General features: G+C 37.3%; 1 protein-coding gene across 1 annotated transcript; it reads left to right on the plus strand.

The window, feature by feature from the left end:
- Positions 1-1,699: 1,699 nt before the first annotated feature.
- LOC131070408 (serine/threonine-protein kinase RUNKEL) lies at positions 1,700-14,176 on the plus strand. Its single transcript, XM_058005918.1, has 10 exons — positions 1,700-1,868; positions 2,022-2,111; positions 6,449-6,501; positions 6,784-6,859; positions 8,759-8,820; positions 8,907-8,985; positions 9,119-9,178; positions 9,318-11,069; positions 11,704-12,570; positions 12,669-14,176. The coding sequence occupies exons 1-10, from the start codon at positions 1,821-1,823 to the stop codon at positions 13,806-13,808; spliced, it is 4,227 nt and encodes a 1,408-aa protein (XP_057861901.1). The 5' UTR covers positions 1,700-1,820; the 3' UTR covers positions 13,809-14,176.
- Positions 14,177-22,146: the final 7,970 nt, after the last annotated feature.

Below are 22,146 nucleotides of genomic sequence, written 5' to 3' on the forward strand. Positions count from 1 at the left end.
AATGGAGCTACATGAAGGAGACATTCAAGTCTACATTTGGTTTGCTTAAGTTTTCAATCTTGAATATCTTGTTTTCATATCTCTATTGGATGTGTTTAGGATTGATCATTACATTTAGTTTTGTGATTGAGCTAATGATTACTATTTTTATACTTCCTTGTGATGATTTCCTATTTCCTATGCTACAGAATCTAGTTGTCATTGATGATATTCCAACTTCCAGCACCACCCACCAGACTCCCAGGTGCAGAACAAGGTAGAACACTACTGGGATGGAGATCTATACGAAAGATAGCCAGCTGAGAGAGGAAAACAACGACTTGAGGGAAGCGGCCAAAGCGATGATGCTCTTGGTTCAAAATGCCGAGGAATCTATTAAAGTTTTCAATTAATTTGTAATGCTGGGTTTGGAGCCAACTTCTTGTTGGCTTCTTGCTGTCTTTTTCTTAGCTGCTGGTTTTTGTGCTTGTGTTTTGCAGCTGTTTTGTTTCGTCTCTTTAATGCTCATCTTTCGAATTGTAATTGGGTTTTGAGTCCCTTAAAAACCTATTTTTACTTAATCAAAAACAAAAAGTTCACACAAGCATAACCCAAAAAGCTAGAAACAACATAAAAAACCACTAAGTGATGAGAGCAACAAGAGTATGGGGGAGACAAAGGGTCGTGGCCATCCAATTTACCCCATAAATTGTGGGGTTTAGGGTGATGTCAGGATTGGACCACCCCTCATCATCTCTATCTTCTTCAATATGCTTATCTTTGTCTCCATTTGACACTGGAGAAATCACCAAGACTAGCCAAGGGAACTACTTAGAGAATCTAGTGCCGACCAACCATCAACACTAGTTGACGACCCCATACCTCCTAAAGGTCACCTAAAAGCAGTGCCACCAGGAGGCAAGGTAGAGTGACATCTAGTTGAGTCGCTCCTATCGCCTGAGCGACATCGAGGAGTTTGGGATTTGGTAGACCAAGAGCCTTGAGTAGAGAAACTCTAGCCTCGATGATGACTGTGAGGCGAAGAACGACCACGAGAGGTAGAAGTGTTCAGGGGCAACCTGACAACAGTACACAAGGCATACCCCAATGAAGTAGCTCTTGAAGGTGAGGCACCTCCAAGGCAACTTTGCTAGTTCGAACTTAAATTTGTACCATAATATTAGAGCAAATGGTTGTTTTAGCAAAAAGTGAAACATTTGTATCAAAGAGCAATGAGATAATATGAGTTTTTAAATAAATGCTAATACATTAACATTAATCTTAAGTTATCATGTTCCTTCCATCCTCCTATTTCTACTGGCATATATATCTTACATATAATCTAATATATAATACTCTTACATTTATTTTGTACTCAACTAAAATTATGTCTCCAATAAGATAACATATAACATATAGATTATATATAAGATATATATGCTAATATATTATCTATTCTACAATTCAATAAATATATATAACAATAATTATTACAACCATAATTATCAAAATCTTATATAAAATTTTAATTAAATAACTCTATTTTATTTTTTACTATATTTCATTAAAATAGAAATAGGTCCCGTCTCGACAGAGAGCTGACTATTTCATTGAATCTAAGAGAGTAGCAGGGAAAGGGACAAACAAACAAAAAATGAATCGACCCCACCTCCACAACGATCAAATAATTTAGACCCAATACAACAAAACAATACGTTTAAAAATGTATTAATTCTCCCGCCCTGGTTATTCAAGTTAATGGTTCCCCCTAAATGTGATTGCATCGCAATTTTAATGCTGCGACTAACATTTCTCCCGTTCCTCTTCTCTGCATGTAAATCATGAATCAGTATCATATATACGAGGCTATTGGAAAGGGGAAGAATTCTGTATCTACATTTCTTCTATCCCTACAGTTTTTTATGCTTGTTTTGATTCATCTATTCCCCATGGTTACTTGTACCTTTCTATTCATCTCTAATCAGATCAGCTTCTGAGGTATTGATTCTGATGTGGGCTTGTTCTGGTTGGTTGGCTTTCAGACTGTTTATAAAGGAAGGAAAAAGAAGACCATTGAATATCATGCAATCAAGAGTGTGGACAAGTCCCAGAAGAGCAAGGTGCTTCAGGAAGTAAGTTCCATTTTAAGTTTAAACTAAGAGCAATTTCAAAACTTGTGTAGCACATACTTGATTGAAATTATAAATCCATGAAACATAATGCTGTTGACTTAGGGTACTCTGAAGTTTTGCCCTGTAGGTATTAACGGATCCATATTGTAACAACTAAAAACTGATTGCGACGATTTAACTGCATCTTTATGTGATTGTTGGGCTAGATTGATTTCCTTGGGTTATCTAGATCTTGGTTTTAATGCGCGTATGCTGTTATGCTGGAGATTTTGGCTTGGATGCATCATTTTACTTGCTAAATCCAGGGTGCGGTTATGGACCGCCTGTAACTCAGTGTGGCCTAAGCTTGGGCCCCATTTTAGATGGATTTGAGTTTGGGCCACATACTAGATTAGGTTAAGTACGAGACTTTCTTTTAGATATTTAAATTTTGGTCACGCTCGAAAGCACCCCATTAGGTCTGGTTATCTCTTCAAATTACCCCTTTAGACATGGGTCAGTAACGCGTTCTCATCTGGCATGTCTGCTGGGATTATGGTGCCCGTCTGTAAGGTGGATTTAAACTTGACTCTGTCTTTCGTTATCTGATAACATTTTGGATTTGCCTCTCAGAGCACCTTTCTGGTAAGAAGGCCCACTCAGAGTTTATCTATTCTTCTAGAATTTACTTGGTACTTGCAACTCGACTTGCCCAGATTCTAGATAATATTATTGCAGCTAAAATAACATGGGACGCATGCCTGGGAGAGGTTACATCCGTTTCTTCATCACGACACTGCTCCAGACTTTTAAACTATGCTCTGCTGGACAACAACTAAACATGTATATTCTATGGTAAAAGGTTTCATCAATAGTTAAATGAATGAAGATATCCTTTTATCTTTCCTTTCCGCACCTTTTTAAGGTATGGTGAAAATGAATCCCCAAAGGAACTGCCATTAACCATGATATGACAACCAGAAGGCATCTATTCTGTCGAACTCAATGAGGGCTTGCTCCTGGCACCGACTGTTTGAGATGCACTGCAGGACGTTGGCTTGGTCTCAAACTGGTAATTTATGTCCACATTATCAGAGTAAATGAAAGAACCCCAGAGACATGTCATCCAAGGGCGTTAAATTTGGACTGAGTGCTTGAAATGCCGAAGGCTTTAAACATTATCACTTGATAAGAAACATTTGGACAAGAACAATTTACCTAGGTGAGAAGAGTTAGGAGAAGGTTCTACAATTGAAATGAATAAAACATAAAATATCCTTGAATAAGGAACAGTGTAAAAATCGAGAAGGCTATAATGCCTTGTATGCTCTTGCATTATGTCTTAATCATTCATCAAGCCGAGATGATTTCCCCTAACTGAGGGCATGTCCCTGTTTTAGTAGAATGTTTTACTGGTTGCTGTATTGTAATAGGTTCATTCTATGCTGGTAATATTAAGTGTACATTACTATTTTACTGATATTTAAAATGGTTAATGAAAATGCCCGTGGGGATTAAGACTTTATAAATCCTGTAGTAAATGAAACTAAAAAGGATTAATTTTGGCATGAGTTACCCCTTACATTCGAACAAGGAGACTATCACTTCATTGGTAAAAATGGAGATAACTCATTCTGTGATTTTTTTGGACTGGTGGTGAAATTATCTATTTTAAAGCTATATTACCTGTCCGTCACCCCCGCCCTCCACCGTAGGATTGGTGTCTGATCCATACTGTATTTGGATTCTGGATTAGTGTACTTTTGGAGTATGCTAGGGTTTGGCTTATCTATATTGTGGTTTGTCCTGCACAAACATTGGCAAACCAATGTCGAATCCAATGGCATTTGATAAATTCTGCAGCGAACCTGTGGCAGTTTGTTCATATTTTCTGGTATTTGCAATTTTGTGAGGTTTGTCTGCGCCCGGTGTTCTGTTCTGTGATGATTTAGTGTACTATTGTGACACAGTGGCAATCTATCAATATAAAATGGTGATCTAGTAACATAAGGTTTTGGAGGCTTCTGTTGGAGAGCACAGGAGGCTTCATGCTGTGGCAAAGCTCTTTGCTATGGTGTTACCTTTGCATTGAGAATCCTTCTAGGGTTGTTAGATGTCCCTTGATTACTGTATTGGCTTTCAGCCAGCATTTATTTGGGTTGGATAAGCTCCTGTTTCTGGTATGCAGAGGTGATGGCATGGACTTCTACAGTTCACAGGTAAGGGTGATATTAGCACCCTCCTATTCTTTTTATAGTATGTTAATCCTGTGTTAAATTAGCATTTAGCAACAATGGTACCGCAATGATGTCAAAAACTTACTTTAACTGTAATATATTTAAATGTAACACACTTATCATGTTATAATTAAATTTCAATATTTTAAATTTTGATATAATATATTTAAAATTTAATATAATGTATATGCATTCTGTATCTAATTCCTGCTCTTAGGTTGATATTATTTTATTTATGATTTTGTAATGCGCCTTTGTTGTCCCTGCCTTGCTCTCCTGAGATTTAGATCAAATTTGTCACTCCAATGGGTAGGAATGGGCAATAAATCAGATCGAGGGTTCCCTACAACATTATAGACATTGCAATACATATATATATCAGCAATAATAGTAATTCAGTTACACAACATAGACCTATATACATTGCAATATATAACATATATATATATATAGCAGTAATAGTAATTCAGTTACACAACATAGACCCATTCAGAACGTTGGGGCCGCTCCCGATTGGCTAGGCTACCCATCCAAACCCATCCCGTCTTTTAGGGCTCATAGGGTCACCTGAGGATGGGCCCAGCATACCCCTGGCTGGGACCCCTTATTTCAAATGGGCTAACAAACAGGAAACAGTAGGAAGATTACAAATGTCTACAGGGAAACAAAAATTAAAGATTTCAGCATATGTGTTACTTGATTTCACTCATTCTATTTATGGTAGTGTGGATTCTTTATGTTCTTGTTTAATTGCAGAAGCATGATTGCTATTAATTATAGTTCTTTCCTTATCTCATATTAATGTATCTGTGAATTAATGGTTTATGTACATTTATTCAATTCATCACTGTCTGTGGTTAGAGTTCATTTTAATAATTAATAACAGAACCTGATATTGCAGGTCTTATGTCTGGCGTGAATGATAAGTTAATTATAACCTTGATTGCTTTATGTTCTACTAATTATAAATATGATTAATTCACAAAAATGTTTATTTACGGATCTGCATTATGTATTGAATAATAATGAATATGATTATTAGCATGTTGCCTGTACTACTGCATGAACTATGATTATTCCTGTTAAGATTTAAGTAAATTACAGAAACTAAAATTGAGCAACTTGCGTATGACAATAACTTTCAATGGAAGGTAACAACATAGACGACCTGAGCCACCAGACGGCTTAGCCTGGGAGCGTATCAGCCTGCTGGCAATGGGGAGGGGGGTGTCTTGCATGTCTAGGCTCTGGTTCTTCATCGCTGGGAAGAACCAGCGACACTCCTCCACATTGTTTTAGCCTGATACGTCCACAGACTATCCTGCGGGCCACTTGGCGCATTGCAACTGAAACGGACTTAATACTAATGCCGAGTAACAGGGTTACCTGTTTGTCGCTTCTCCTTTTTCCGATTTCCCATTCCTCCCTTTCCTCCCCGTGCTTCCCTTGGTGGCGTGGTCATATCCCTTCTTGAAATCACGCGACCCCCTTTTGAAAGCATTGTGTCTTTTCAGAGGCGGTAGGAAAAGGATGCATTCTTTCATTAATAATATTAGTTAAAGCGCAAACACCTTTAATCAGTCAACATAATTTTTATTAATTGTAAGTTTGGAAAATATAATGTGTATAAATCGTATACAGTCACGCTTCTCATGATCCCGCTGTCTACACAGGGATATGACGGATTTTCATATATTTTTGAATTTTTCTTATGGACAAACCTGAACTCAATTTGTTTTTGCTGGACCCTCAAATCTAACCCCCGAACCAAACCAGGATCTAAACCAGAACTAGCAACTTGGCTTTAAAGTCAACTGTTGGAAAAGTATCCAGGCTTTACTGTAGAACAAGACAAATAGGCTATAGCTATTAATGTATGGAAGATGAATGTTCTGTATATTTCTCACATAAAGCTAATGACAGATGCACAAACATGCCTTTTATTTAAGGAGAAAATTGTTCATGAAATTTGGAATGGTCAATTATTTTTTTCTTAGCAGACTTTTAGTTTCCTTTTAATGTCTATGGACTTGAAGTTGAAGTTGTGTTGCACCAATTTGTGTAGTTTGTATATTATTTTGATTTTAAAATCAATTTCTAAGAGCTTTGGCCTATGTGCAGGTGCGGACTCTTCATTCCTTGGATCATCCTAACGTTCTGAAGTTTTATGCATGGTGAGTTTGTGGTGATAGGCTGTGTTTCTTATTTCTAGTCCTTTTGTGGCCTAGTAATTTCTCCTGCTTTTCATTGTCATACATGTTTCATATGTGAGGGCTTCTATCATGTTGCAAATCAATAGTGAATCTTTTAATGTTCTTTCCCACATTATTTAAAGTGAAGGAAATACAGATCATTCATACAGACAAAGGAAAGATTTTGAAACTTTATTTGAGCATAAGTGCAACGCAGTGCACATATATACTCTAAATTTGCATCTGATAGGTTTACCTTTTTAGGTATGAGACTTCTGCGCATCTATGGCTTGTGCTTGAATATTGTGTTGGGGGGGATCTTCTAACGTTATTACGGCAGGTAAGAATTTCTGTATATCCTATTCCTTAGTAATCAATTCTTTCTTAACATAGAAAATCATGTACAAAATTATTTTGTTAATAACCAACCCTTTCTTAACATATAAAATCATGTTTTTGTGTTAGAGACTAGGGCAGCTTGATATTAAATGGTTTCCAACAAACTCAATCTGTTTCAATTTTAATGCATGTACTGCTTTTGGTTGACTGAGGTTCCAATAAGGGATATTAAATTATTAATATTTTAGAAAGTGGAGTATGTTCGGAGTGTTCTGCTCTTTCTCTATCTCATGTGGAGACTGCAAGAGTCTCATTTGAAATTCATATCAGTTTTAGTTTCAATGGTTATGTTGCTATATGCTTACACTGCTATGTGATGACTGATGCGTCCTTAAGGAAGATACAAATTTCTAGAAGCTTGTGTATATTTGGAGTGGGTTTTCTTGCCGACTCTCTATCTCTCTCTCTCTCTCTCTCTCTCTCTCTCTCTCTCTCACGCACACACGCATGCATGCACGTATACACGAACACAAGTGGAGTCCCGAGTCTGCAAGTATATACTTTTCCTCTGCTTTTTCACAAACTGAATATGTTCTATATATTTTGACGGACTTTAATGAAGATAAGTTTTTTCTCTCTTTGATGAGGAAGCTGCAAGAATGTCATTAAAAACTTAATTTGTATCTCTCGTAAGTCGTATGCTTTCCCACAAATTGATGTGTTAGAATTCAAATTATCCTACTATAACAATGCTCATTTGAATGATTTTTTTTAAGGAATACAAGATGTTATAGAAACTTGTGTATGATTGGAGTGGTCCTCTCTCTGTGTGTGTGTGTGTGTGTGTGTCTCAAGTGGAGTCTGCAAGAGTGGCATGTCAAATCTGTTTTCTGTTTGTTTAATGCTGTCCCAAAAATTGAATGTTTTGATTGACAATCCTTTAAAATGATCAAATTATCTGGCTGTCTGTGTGTCTGTCTGTCTAACCAAGTAGGGATTTAAAGCTTTGTGTTGTATGTCTACATTTTGTTCTCTTAGTCTGTGTGGCTAAAACCTAGTGAATGAGATGGTTCATACTTTTCATCTCATGTTCTCATTTTCTTATGATTATATTCTTTTGAAAGTTGATGTATCAGAGTCTCTTTACAACAAATTTAAACATTTGCAATGAAGGTGTGCATGTTAGTGCCTTTTAGAGTTAGAATTGTTTTTTTTTCAAGTACATTGAAAATTGGAAACATAGCTTCAGTTCCAACTTTTTTTGTGAACAGTTATCTAGTTGACACACAAAAACTTGGTGCCTAGATTTGATTTGACTCCATTATTTTACATATCAAATAAAGGCTAATTTGTGGTGCTTGATGTTAGGATATCCTTTGTTTTGAATTAACAAATTATGCAACCTTTCTTCTTGATATTATCACAATAAGCTTATCTGAACATATATCTTTGTAGCAAAATATGGTTTTTTTTGTTGTTTGACTTCTTTGTTTCATTGTGGTTAGTAAGTTCACTAAATTTTTTTTAAACCATTAAATAATAGGACCATAGGCCGGTATGATATGTGTAACGTGGAACCATCATGGTTTTTTGTTTAAGTGGGAGTACTTCAACGTCATTGGACTAAAGTTGATCTTGCATATGTTGATATTCCCATATAGTACGGAAACGGCTAGAGCCTGAGATACTGGTGACAATTGGTTCTCATAAACACAATGTAGATTATGAATATTGATGATAGGGACATAAGGCTTTTTCATTTTGACTTCTAGTCACTGTTATGTACTTATAATTTTTTGTAGCAGAGACATTTAAAAAATAAAAGTGCACATCAACAATGTAACCTTTTTCAATCTGTTTCCACTCAAAATAACAGGGTGTTACAACTTGTTCCATGCAGGATAGCCAGCTGCCAGAGGAATCTATACATGATTTTGCACGTGACTTGGTCCAAGCCTTACAGTAATGCACGCTCACCTTGCATCATATACAAAAATTTGGGTCTATTTCAAATGAGTTTGTTAATGTTTTTAATCAATTAAATTCAGGTTTTTGCATTCAAAGGGTGTAATATATTGTGATCTAAAGCCATCAAATATATTACTGGATGAAAATGGTCGTCTGAAGGTGATTTTTTTCTTGTCTTTGTATTTTGGTTGTTGCATATGCATTAGTTATATCTTTAGTTTAATCAAATTCTATGATTTGCTTGTGTGTTATAATTAGAATGATGACTTGTAATGCTTTTTACATGCTTCAGCTTTGTGATTTTGGCCTGGCAAGGCGGCTCAGTGATATTTCAAAAAATTCTGTTTCTCAGGTCATCTTCTAAATTTTCTTTATTATTATGCTGTTTTGTAATGTCTCAAAAGAGGAAAAAATACAGAAACACTTATAATTGTTGCTCATCATGGATTGACCTGAACATCCATATTAACATATTTTTGTGGTTTATGCAGTTGCCACAAGCAAAACGAGGTACACCTTGCTACATGGCCCCGGAACTGTTTCAGGAAGGAGGTGTGCACTCGTTCGCTTCAGACCTTTGGGCACTAGGTTGTGTCTTGTATGAGTGCTATGCTGGAAGGCCACCATTTGTTGCTAATGAATTTACTCAATTGGTTAAATCTATAATATCTGATTCAACACCACCACTGCCAAATAATCCAAGCAAAGAGTTGCTTGATCTGATTAACCGTTTATTGATTAAGGATCCAGCTGAGAGAATGCAGTGGTCTGAGCTTCGAGAGCATGCTTTCTGGAGAATGACACTCAAAGTATTATCTTTACCTTCTGAGCCTGCCTTCAGCAATTTACTTCAGCTGAGTTCAAAGTCAGCTGCACCTCAAACTTGTGACAAAAATGCAGAAAATTCTTTACCAGAAAGAGATCAGTTTGTGAAAGTTTCTAAGCAAGGTGTACATGGAGCTCATAAGCAAATTGAAAGTGAAGCACTACGGGCAAAAGGACTGTTAACTCCTACTAAAGACAACCCCAATATGGAGAATACTCAAAATCATCGCATAAAAAGTTCAAGTGGAGTTGCTGATGGATCAGCCATGAAAGAGTTATCTAGCAAAAAAAATGCAGGAATAAATTTACTTAGGTTATCCAAGATAGTGAAGACTAACCTACAGAGGGAGAGTGAGGGTCAAAATTACAGGAAGCCTTTACCTAAAAACTCTGAAAATGATAGTGATGTTAAAATAGAAAACCATGACCTGGAATTGGATTTTGCAGAAAATGCTGAAAGTGAAACTCAAGAAGAGAATGAAGTTGTTGATTCTTCGGTATCTGGAGCTTCTACTCCTGAAGTTAAGCGTCAAATGCAATCTCACTCAGCTGCTGAGATGCAAGATGACCAAGAACAACAAGAAAACCATGTCTGTGAGGTGTCAACTGATAACTCACAGGATACTAAGGCCATCGAATCACACTCCTCGAAAGATGTGGAATATTGTTCACGTATAGAACATCAAGATGTTGCTGCAACTCCTCCTGGTGTTGGTCTTCAAAGACGAGGTCAGAGGTCTGCAGGCTTTGCCGCTGAGATGGTTAAAGAGGTCCCTGTGTCTCCAGCTCATGCGGATCCTTCAAAAGTCTCCATTAATCTGTCACAAGCACTTTGGCATCCATCTGATTTATCTGTGAAGCCGATCATGATCAGCAGGAAAAGTGATAAGGCTACCGAGCCTGCGCTTGATGTACGCATGCTTCCATTTGATGCCTTCCCTGCTTCTGAATTCTTGAAACTCTCACAAGATAAACTGGAAGGTTTCTTTGGTCGTATAATTTCTAGTATCAGTAGCAGCACAACTCTTGGGGAAAAACAGAATGCCTTAAGATACTTGGAAACCCTAAGTAGCAATGTGGATGCAGCTAACATCTTAACCAATGGTCCAGTATTGTCCATGCTCGTTAAGATGCTGAGAATATCTAAACCAACTGCTCTGCGTGTTCAGCTTGTTTCAGTAATGGGTTTGTTGATTCGGCATGCAACTATTATTGAAGATGAAGTGGCAAGTTCAGGTATAGTTTCAGTGCTAAGTGATGCTCTTCGAGACAAACAGGAAAAGGTGAGAAGATTTGCTATGGCAGCCTTAGGTGAACTCCTGTTCTATATCTCCACTCAGAGTGAAAATTCTCCAAAGGCTGTTGTTGGTCTGGAAAGTCCAGCAAAAGATAGTCGGTCATCACCATCTACATGGCAGGTTAGCCCCTAAATCTTGTGTCATTTATGTCTGATATACATGTCCATTCAATTTTTGCATGGAGTGTTTGGTCAGAATTGAAGTTGTTTGCTTAATTTTAAGTATGGGGATGTGGTGGGGTGGTGTGAGGGCAGTGGGGAAGGCATGAGGTCATATTTTACATTGGATTATTGTTTAGATTTTTGTTTTTGGATTTTTGTTAAATAGGTGTGTTTTTAGTACCAAGTCATCAACGTCCATTGCTCTATGAACTATTAACTTGTAAATTGGTGATTAGTGGCAAGGTAAAGAGATCCGCAAAGCATACATGCACCTCTATGCATTTGTTAATACGAGATAGGAATGGTGACATTTAGTCAATCTACCACTTTTGGGATTTTTATCCTTAATCCTCTTTACCAATTGCAAAGCTTTTTGTGAGTGTAATACGCCTTGTAAGTTTTTCTTGTTTCACAAGTATTATCATTGTGATATTTACTACCCTTATTTTTTTAATTTTAAGTAATGGAGGCTTCTCTGGTATAGTATTGTCTGGATGCTTTACTCTTGTGGTATTTTTAAGTATGTAGGATTATTTTTGTTAAATAATTAGCACTAGTTTAAAACTTTATTCAACTTTTGGTACTTGTGGCAGGTTCCAAGTGCATTGATTGGGCTTATCTCATCTATTTTACGTAAAGGGGAGGATGATTCTACACAGCTGTATGCCTTGAAAACTATTGAAAACATTGCCAGCCAGGGAGGTGAGTGGGCTGCACGCTTCACAAGTAATGAAGTAATTGGGAACCTATGTTATATATTCAAAGCCCCAGGGAAGCAAGAAAGTTTACGTATAACAGCTGGTTCTTGTCTTGTACGCTTGGTCCGTTTCAGCCCACCAAACATTCAGTTAGTTTTAGAAAAGTTGACATTCAAAGACCTCGTTGCTGGCTTAGGGAGGGGAAGTCAAAGGGAGCAACAAATTAATATAAATCTTATTAATATGGCCCTTCTTGGAAGTAATATGATCACCAACATGGGTAAGCATATGCTTTCTCTATTAGAGGAGAAAACTCTTGTTCCCAGTCTTGTGTCACTATTGGAACAGGCTGAGGTGCTTCGTGGCAAGGCGTTTGTTTGTGCAGCACTTCTTTGTAAGGCTAATCGCAGATGGTTACCCTCATTGTGCAATGCAAAAGTGTTGCCAGCAATAGAGAGAATGACAAAAGAAAAAGATTTGTATGTGCAACAAGGCATGGAGTGTCTTGTACAGATAGTAGCTAGTACTGTGCCAGGTATACTGGACAGCATTACCAGTGATATTCAACAGTTGTCTAATAGTAAGCGGGCAGGGGCTGCCACTCCATATGCAGGTCGGACTCAACCTAGAAGCAGTATCCATCTTTTTCCTGTTGTATTCCATCTTTTCAACAGCCCTGTGTTCAAGCAAAGGATTGTCACTGGACATGTCTTGCAACAGCTTGCATTTTTTATGAAACATCTTGAGAGTGCATCATTTCAGGTAGATGAGAAAATCATATGCATTATCCAAATTTTTTGGCAGTTAAATGGAAAGTTATTTTTTAACAATTGTTTTTTTATCATTTTTCAATGGTACAGGGTCGAGAGGATTTTCAGTCAACTCTGCTGCGCATACTTGAATTGGTTGTGCAGGAGTCATCTATTCTGATTGAATACTCAGAGATTTTTATAAGACAAGTCATTCCTAGCCTTGCTATCTTATATAAAAACAATACAGATGCAGATGCTCGCTTCTTATGCTTGAAAATTTTGTTTGATGCACTTGTACTGTTCCTTGATGAAATATCAGACTCACAAAAAGATGATGCAAGAGTGGAGGATCTGAAATCAATAGCAGAAAAATATTTTTTGCCTCTATATACAACATTCATTGAGGATGAGGATCCTATTCCCATGTACGCTCAGAAGCTACTTGCTATGCTTTTGGATCTGAAATACATAGGAGTTACTGAAATTCTTCAACTTAAATTGGTGTTACAGTTCTTTGAATTTCTCTGTGAAGATCTTTCAAATGCAAATGTCAATAACGTTAGACTGTGTCTTCTTTTGGCATCTGCTCCTGAAGTGGGGACTGAAATTCTTTCACAGCTGAAAGTAGTGAGGAGGGTTGGAGCCTTACTTGAGTTTGTCAATGCAAAGGAGATGGAAGATTTTTTGGAGCCAACTTTATCTTTATGCCAGTCTTTTCTGAGTCGTAGTGCTGAAAGAGGAAAGCCTGGAGGCATGTTGGAAATGCCTGGTAATGATATAAGTACAAAATTTGGCAATATGGACATCCAGGAGGGTGGAATTAGCGACATCACTGACTTTGGAAGTTATATTGGTGTTTTTTTGGAGCTATGTGGAAATCATGAATCTCAAATTTCAGACTTGGCTGGAGACTGTTTATTTCTTTTTTCTAAGGCAGCTCCAAAAGAAGCAGCCTTAAGTCTGCTTTCCAATCTTCCATGCCTTGGAAAGGTTCTGGAGACAATTTCTAGCCGACAGAGTCTCCCCATTTCCTCACAGCTGCAATGGCGTCTACTTTATGCCCTTTGTTCTGCATGTAAGGAGCAACACTTTATTGAAAAAAATTCTCCCATGTTTTCCGTTCGTATATCAGACATAATGAGAATTAAATCTGTTGTTTCTAATCTTAGAAACTCAAGCAACCGGCAAGTTGCAGAGGTTGCATTGGAGGTTATCTCAGCATTACAGCTACTTCCTCATGGGACATGAGATCCAGCAGATGTAAAATATGAAACTTACTTTGAAAGAACATGAGATCCATTTTATGTTTTCCTTAGGATCATTGATAGCTTATGCTTGCCCTTCTGTACAATTGTACAATTTTTTACTAAATTTGAGAGATTGTGGAATCAGAAAGGGATTCTGCATGCATTGTTAGGGCACTTGTTTGAGGCTTGCATATCTTGTGAAATTTTATGTCTTTGATTAGTGGAACAGTTCAACTCATTTGGGTTGGTACTGGCCAAGTTTTTCAGCTGAAATTACAATGTTTGCATGTGTTGTATCTCAACATATCTTTTTAATCATAATAACTATCTAAAGGCAATATTATGTTTTTTCAAATCTACTTCTGAGATTATCGAGTGTGTATACTTTATTATTTAGCTTTTGTGGTAGATTATGTTATGGTTTATATGGCTGCATAAAAGACATTTATTTGTTTAATATGTGTAAGCCATGAGTGGTATAAATGGAGCTGGCTGGGGAAACTGGCTGTTACGAAATATGCTGTCTCATAACAGAAGGCCAGTGGATTGACACTTGTCAAAGCAAAACAGCTTAAAGACTATGCAAAAGGATTTGCACTGGGATGGGCAACCTCATGGGAAGTCTCGATGCTTCATCTTTGTCAGCGTCACCTAGATGCAATGATTGCTAAGTGGACCATTCATGCTCATGAGAGATGGGTTATTGTGAACCACTACTAATGAAATATGGGTTTCCAAAATGAACAATGACAAAACACAAATTTAGATATAGCAGCAGCAGCTTAGAGGAATGACAGCAAAATTACATAAACATATAAGCATTAGATTGCTGTCCAGCAAGTGGAATGCACCAGGAATAGGAGGTTGCACCTGGGAAATGTAACTTCTCAGTCACAGTAATGATTACCTGTCAGCCAGTGGTGGAACTGTCAGTAGTAACTGCCAACATAAAGGAATGACAGCCACCATAAAAGCATGGCTGTGCCATGAATCCATGCCTCTATAAGTACGTCCAGCAAGGAGTTTGCAACCAGTAGTGCAGGGAACAATAAATGAAACATTATTTGAGCTACCATCCTCAATTAGGAACTGTTGTCTACTGACCTATTCCCATGATTAGGATTATTAATCAGGTTGCAGCAGGCAGAAATTACCATGCTTGGAGGTCTGACAGAGGAATGAGGCTGCAGACAGGTATTAAATATCCATTATCTGCCAGGATGGACTAAGTGCATTCAAAGTAATTGGCCTTAATATTTAGATTCTGCAGAAGTCAGGATACAGCACCCAGCTATGATAATTGCTGCTACAGGGTTGATCCATGACCAGGTACAAGGAAACTGACTTATAATTCCCAGTGCCCTTTTTATTAGATGCACATTGTAAGGTGTATGGACGCTAAGTTAGAGGCACAGGGAAGATTCAAAGGAAATGTTCAGAAAAAACTATGAAGATCAATCCATAACAGAACCTGCAACACAATAAAAATGCACAATAGAAAACCAAAAAATGTTTGCAAATATGTTTTCGAGGGTGCAGGATTGCATGAGCCCTGGAATGCTCCTGCATCACAATGAGTTTGACTCAAATACTACATAGCTGAATCCTGAGAAACAATCACATAATCGATAATAGTTCTGATAAAATTCTTTCTTTTGAGGTTGTCAAAGTTGATGGATTTGCATCACAAACCAAAAGAAGAAATTTACTTTTGGGATAGCCCTTAGTATTAAATATATTTCCATTTTGGCAAAGGAGGTTTTGGTCCTTTCAAAAGAATATAACCTTTGTTGATAGAGTATTTGCCATAGCCTTAACTGTTTCCCCAAATGAAATAGTCCTCAGCAGTGGGTTCCAAAGGAAGCCTACCATCCATGGAACATGAAAAGGAGCACTCTGATCTTAGAAAAGCAGGTATCTTAAGATCAAGAGTAGTTCTTAATTGAGGAATTGCACTTAAATCCATTACCTGTTGGAGGTATTTGAAGTTGTTGGAGATCAACCTTTCTCTGAGAGGGTCAGATATCTAGTCTCTAAAATTTCCCATTATCTTGTCCCAAGGAAGCAATATTTTTCTCCTTTCCCAGGCATCCAATACTGAATAAAAATCAGATCTTTGGCCTTTTTAAGCTTCCTCCAAATTTGAGTCTTCTTGATTGAATGGTTATGAAGAATAACCCCCCTTTTAATTTAGACATGATTTGCAGCGAAAGCCAGCTGCTGAGATTGAATGTTCCTTACCCCAAGATCTCATTCCTTTTGGATTTGATCAATTTATCCCATTTTGAAAAGGAGACTTCCTTTTGTCATCTTATTTTACCCCTTCCCACATGAATCTTCTGAGAAGTTGCTGTATTTTATTCATATCCAGTTTGGAAGCTCAAACTTATGCTCATTAGATAAAATAAGAAGAGTACCAAGAACAGAGTTTTAAAGATCACGTGAGCTACGGGAATTAATCAAGAATTAGACCAGCTGCTGATTTTAGTCTTCATTTGCAAAGAATCTTATTCCAATGCCTAAGATTTTGGACAAGAATTTGCTAAAAAGAAACAAGAATTCCCAAATAGGTGATAGTTGTTACTCACTTTGTATTCCAAAACTGAAGACACTTGAGATTTTTCCAGCCTCTTTTGGATGAGCCTTAAAAAAATATATAATCAATTTTTGGCTGTTGATTCTCCTACCTGTAGCTTTCATGATGATTTTTAGAATAGAGGTGAACCTTCTTGCAATCTGAGATGTATCCCAACAGAATAGTGTCATCAACAAACTGAGCAGGATTTAATTCTTTCCCCCTTTGAAAAGTAAGAATGCCAACAATCTGTCTCTAATGACTTTTCTGTTCCAGTTTTCTCTCCAAAACCTCTGTATTGATGATATAAGGAAGGAGAGAGGGGACAGCTCTATGTCTAACCACTTAAAAGTTTGAAAAAACATGTAGGACTGCTATTTACCAAAAGGGGAAATTGAAGGCCTGTTAATGCAGACTTCAATCCAGTTTATGAAATTCTTCTTGAAACCAAAATCGATATGAGTGCCGTAGTGGCTTTATGACACAGTCGGTCAAACACATTTGCCATGTCTAGCTTTATAGCCATCATTTTTCTTTTGTTTGTTAGAATGCATGGCTCTCTATGTGAGGATAATGCCATTTCAGATATGGCTTTTTGGTATAGAGCCAATGTGTTTTTCGCAAAGTAGGTATTGCAGAAGAGGCTTAACTCTTTTAGCAATGATCATAGTAACAATTTCGTAAGAGGTATTGCAAAGGGGAATCCAAAATAGGCCTATATCATTTCATATTCATTGTGTACGCTCCTTTAGGGATTAGGGCCAAAAAGGAAGAATTAATCCTCCCAAGTGGTCTTTGATTAAGTCTAGAGTCCTCCACCATTTCAAGCAGATTTTCTTTTAGAGTTTCCCAAAAAAATTGATAAAAATTACCATTCAAGCAATCTGACTGAAGGGTTTTGTTTCTCTTCATATGGAAAACCATACTTAGTAATTCTTCCAGTCACCTTTTTTATACATTCTCCATTTTGCTTCTGTGTGGCTATGGAAGGTATGTTAGGAAATGTTTATTAACTGATCATTTTGTGAGGATATTCTTCACAATACAGCTAGGTCAGTTTAGATTCAAGGTGCCACACCTCTTCCTCTTTGTTCAACAAGACAAGGAGTTTATTTGAGTAGCGTTGATGCTGTTTTAGCAAATCCTCTCCTGGCCCATCTTCAATGTTCTTTTGGATGACTTACAGCTGCTGCTTCAGGGATTGGACATTTAGTTTCTGGATTTTGTTTTGGATTCGATCTCTTATAGCAGATTTAGTAGCTTTTACCTAGTTCATCGGATTCTGTCTAGGAAAAATATGAGACCGACAAGGAAAAAAATTGTTTGAAACCATCCTCATTGAGCCATATTGATGAATTTTAAGTGGTACTAAACCCTAGTCAAGCCTTTGTTTGAGTTGTGGATTGCTTGTTTTATGATCTTGAATGGGGAGTAGGGAGGATCTCTGTTTGAGTTGTGGATTGCTTGTTTTATGATCTTGAATGGGGAGTAGGGAGGATCTCTGTTTGAGCAAGAGGGAAAGTCTTTAGAAGTTTTCCAACAATCAAAAATCTGTCAAGCTGCACTGTAGTGAAGGCAGCCCCACACCTGTTATTAGCCAAGGTGTTTTTTCATTTGTTGGATTAAATCTTCTAAGTCATGAGAGTTTGTGATGTCTTCGATGTACTCTCTTTCCCTGTCTCTGATAGGAAGGCCGCCTTTTTTTCCCATTTGGTCAAGAACCAAGTTAAAATCCCCTCCAAGAATCTAGTTTGCTCTTCATATCGAGAACCATACTTAGTAATTCTTCCAGTCACCTTTTTTATACATTCTCCATTTTGCTCCTGTGTGGCTATGGAAGGTATGTGAGGAAAAGTTTATTTTGTAAGGAGATTCTTCACAGTACAGCTGTTGGAAATGATATTTACTATTTCTATCTCCTTGGTGAGCTAGGTCAGTTCAGATTTAAGGCGCCCCACCTTAGGGAGGATCTTTGATTGAGCAAGAGGGAAAGTCTATAGAAGTTTCCCAACAATAAAAAATCGGTCAAGCTGCATTGTAGTGAAGGCAGCCCCACACCTGTTATTAGCCAAGGTGTTTTTTCATTTGTTGGATTAAATTTTCTAGGTCATGAGAGTTTATGATTTCTTCGATGTACTATCTTTACCTATTTCTGATAGGAAGTGTTGTGATGTTTTCACACATCGCCCCATTGCAAATGGGGACCCCCTTTTTTTGTTGAATAAACCAAGTCTTTTGTAGTACGTGTCGTCTCCCGACCTTAAGGAATCAGTTGTAAGTTGTTGGTTTGGATTTTGATATTTGAAAGTAATGAATTGACTAAGCAGGAAATGGATTCTTAAGGAATATACAACCTAGATAGGATATCGTCTTAATATTGTCATCAAGTCGAGAATTAGGGTTTTGATGTATTGAGAAATGCATTGTGTTTATTGCTTTATCCTTCGAACTTTGCATTTTGCTAACAATGAACTTGATTGATACTTGTACTTCACAATGTTTCCTTGTCTTTTCAGGTTCATTACGGGGAGTCTTGAGAAGAGGATATCGTTGAGTGGATGATATCATCATCCAAGGAAGAGTTTGCAATGATAGAACAAAGAATGCATGTGCATATGAATGGAATGATGGATATTTGGCTAAGTCTCAAGATAACCCTGAGAATTGATATGAAGAAATGAAAGAGAAACAACCTTAGAAATGATGGATATTGTCTTTTTTAGGGTTTTTACTTGTCAAACTTAGAAATGAGGTCATCAACCTAGGGTTTTGAGAAATATAAGCGAAGCATTGAAATGAGAACCCTTCTAAGAAGCTACCAATGAAATTTGAGCGAATTTTGAGGGCTTACTATTTTTAGTAAGTTTCGTTGCGGCCTGGATTGGCCTAATTTTGTGTTTAAACAAACTTACTATTTTTAGCAAGTGTATTTTTAGTAAGTGTCCTTGTGTCTCAGTTTGCCCTAATTTGATGTTTGGAAGAACTTACTATTTTTAGTAAGTCTATTTTTGGAAAGTCTATCTCTAACAGTTGGCAGGGCACTGACAACAAAACATTCTTGAATATCCAAGTTCTAAATCCAGAAAAGTTGAAAAGCAGGTAGATGATCAAAATTTTGGCTAAGTCTAGAATTCTTTCCCAAAATGGCAAAGGCATTCTTGGGCATGAAGGAATTCATCTTTTATTGAAAAATTCCTCCACTACCTCAAAATTACACTCAAGGACAAGAGGAGAGCGCATTTCCTTTGTCAAGGAGGATTTTCCTTCTTTGGCAAAATTCCTCCACTATCTCAAAATTGTACTCAAGGACAAGAGGAGAGTGCATTTCCTTGGTCAAGGAGGATTTTCCTCCCTATCAAAATTCCTCCTCCACCTAAAATTTGCTTCCGGGATAGGGAAGGGAGCGCATTTCACCGGTAGTGAAGGATTTTTCAAAAATGCCAAAATTCCTCCTTCCATGCCAAAATGCACCCAAATATGTAGAATTCTAGGAAAGTGGAAAATTGACTAAGTGTTGAGAATTCCTCTCCTCCGAACTCCAGATTGGACAAAATTCCTTGAAAAGTGAAAAAGTGGTTTTATGTCAAAAAATTCCTCCAATTCAAGGCGCACACGAGCATTCAAAAAATAGGAATGACAAAACTTCACAAGGAAAGGAATTTTTCCTTCTCTAGGGTTGATATGTGCTTAGGAATTCCTCAGAAATAGAAAAGATCATAAAATTTTTCCAAGGCAAAGATGTCCTTCAGTTTCTCCCAAATGCACCCAAGCACTTTTAGGGCATAGACATGATGAAATTTCACTAAGGAAAAATTCCTTCTTTCCCTTCCAAATGCGCCCATCTCCAAAATGGCAGGAAATGATTAGACATCAAGAATTCATCTATCCAATCCAAAGACAACATCGAGATGTCAAGAGGCATGAAGGTCCAAGATGAGCAGATCTAGTTTATGACATTTAATTTCAAGAAGAAATCCAGTCTCAGGAAGTTCATGGAGGAGGAATTCTAGTTCCAAAGAATGCCAATTCAAAGACCTCAAGATTCAAGTGAGTACAAATGAGAAGAATTTCCTCTGGAAGTCGAGGATCCCAGTCAAGAAAGAGCAAGGAGGAAGAATTCCAGTTCTAGACGTTCAAGGAAGACATTAAAAGTTCCTGAGATCCAGTTCAAGTATGAAAGACTTCAAGAATGACAAAATCGTCAACAAGGAAAGATATTCCAAGAAGGTGAATTCCCAAGCAAGTACATGGAAGAAAGAAAATGATCAAGGAAAGATAATTTCAGAAAAGTTAATCAAAGTTAGAACCTTGATCACAAAATGATGCAAAATGGAATATTCCTCGTGATGAGTCATCGAGTCCACATGGCGTCCAACATGTTGAGGTGGCACCCCCTCACCTTCTTCGGCCAATCAAATGTCTCCCAACTGTCATGACCAAATTTATTGCATTGGCCGCTAAGGAGAGGTATAGTGGGCGTGCCTTTTTTGGGTGATGAGCTATTAAATGCTTAGTGGGTGTGCTATTCTAAGTAATGGGCTATTAAATGCTTAGTGGGTGTGCTATTCTAAGTAATGGGCTATTAAATGCTTAGTGGGCGTGTTGCCTCATTAATTGCCTGATCAACTACTTTGCACCTCAATGGTATTCTTGGCCAAACCCTAATTAGGGTTTGTGTGTGCTGTAATCTTGACCCTTGATTTCATATAAATCTTGGCTGTTCATTTGTGGGAGGATCTCTATAAAAGGCCGTGCCTTCTCATTTGTAATTCATTAGATAGATAGCTCATTAATTCAAGTAGAGAGATCTTTCTCCTTAGAATAAAAGTAGAGTAGGAGAAGGAGAAGACATTGTTGTAAGATTTGGAGAAATAAAATTTACTTTCATTGAAGATATGGTGGATTCATGTTTATTTCAACTTGTTGCATGGTGTTCTTCCAATTTCTCAATTGTTAGATAAAGTGCTTTGATTTCAATGGAGAATATAATGGTTTTTGATGAATTTCCATGGCTCATACTTTTTGCATCTTATTGATTATAAGTTGTAGTGTAAAGTTAGCCAAAGCCTTTTATATTGATGCTTAACTTCAATCATTGAATGTGCATTGTTCGTTATGATGGTGTTCATTAATATATGAAAATTCTTTGCATAACCCTTGGAAGATTGCACCAGTTCTTGTGGAGTTGTAGTTGATCTTTGTGAGGCAGATTTTGGTTTATTTGGAATTCGTCCATTAGAGCACTATCCATTGATATCATTGTCCTTGGGAGTAGATTTAGATCCTTCTAACCCTTTCCCCTTTAATTTCAGTTCATTTCAATTGTATCTATTTGAAGAAGAAGCATCATGAGATTGCAATATCCGATGAAGTTCCAGCTAGCATTGCAGAAGAAGTGAAGAACGATTTAAATGTAAGTTCCTTTGTGTTACTGACATATCGCAACAATCATTGAGCTTATCCATACATCAAAACCTGACAGAGAAGAACCTTGGAGTCACCTCTATGATCTTTCACAATCTTAGCATACACAAGATTTTGCTCAAGAAAGAATAAGATACCTTGGTATTTTATTCCGTGTTGGTGTGGTCATGAAACACCCATCAATAGGAAGGTCACCCTTATTTACCATTTGGTTGAGAACCAAGTTAAAATTCCCTATAAGAATCTAGTTTGACGACTTATCACTTATGTCTACTTGCATTTACATTGTTCCAGCATTCAATCTTTGATTTGGAATGATATGGAGCATAAACATTTGTGA

This window comes from Cryptomeria japonica, chromosome 3 (assembly GCF_030272615.1).
Source record: "Cryptomeria japonica chromosome 3, Sugi_1.0, whole genome shotgun sequence".
Classification (NCBI taxonomy): domain Eukaryota; kingdom Viridiplantae; phylum Streptophyta; class Pinopsida; order Cupressales; family Cupressaceae; genus Cryptomeria; species Cryptomeria japonica.

Coding starts and splice junctions, on each gene's coding strand:
- LOC131070408 (XM_058005918.1), top strand. CDS start 1,821: ATGAATCAGTATCATATATACGAGGCTATTGGAAAGGGGAAGAATTCT. Junction 9,179..9,317: donor CAAAAAATTCTGTTTCTCAG/GTCATCTTCTAA, acceptor TGGTTTATGCAG/TTGCCACAAGCAAAACGAGG. Junction 11,070..11,703: donor CATCACCATCTACATGGCAG/GTTAGCCCCTAA, acceptor TACTTGTGGCAG/GTTCCAAGTGCATTGATTGG.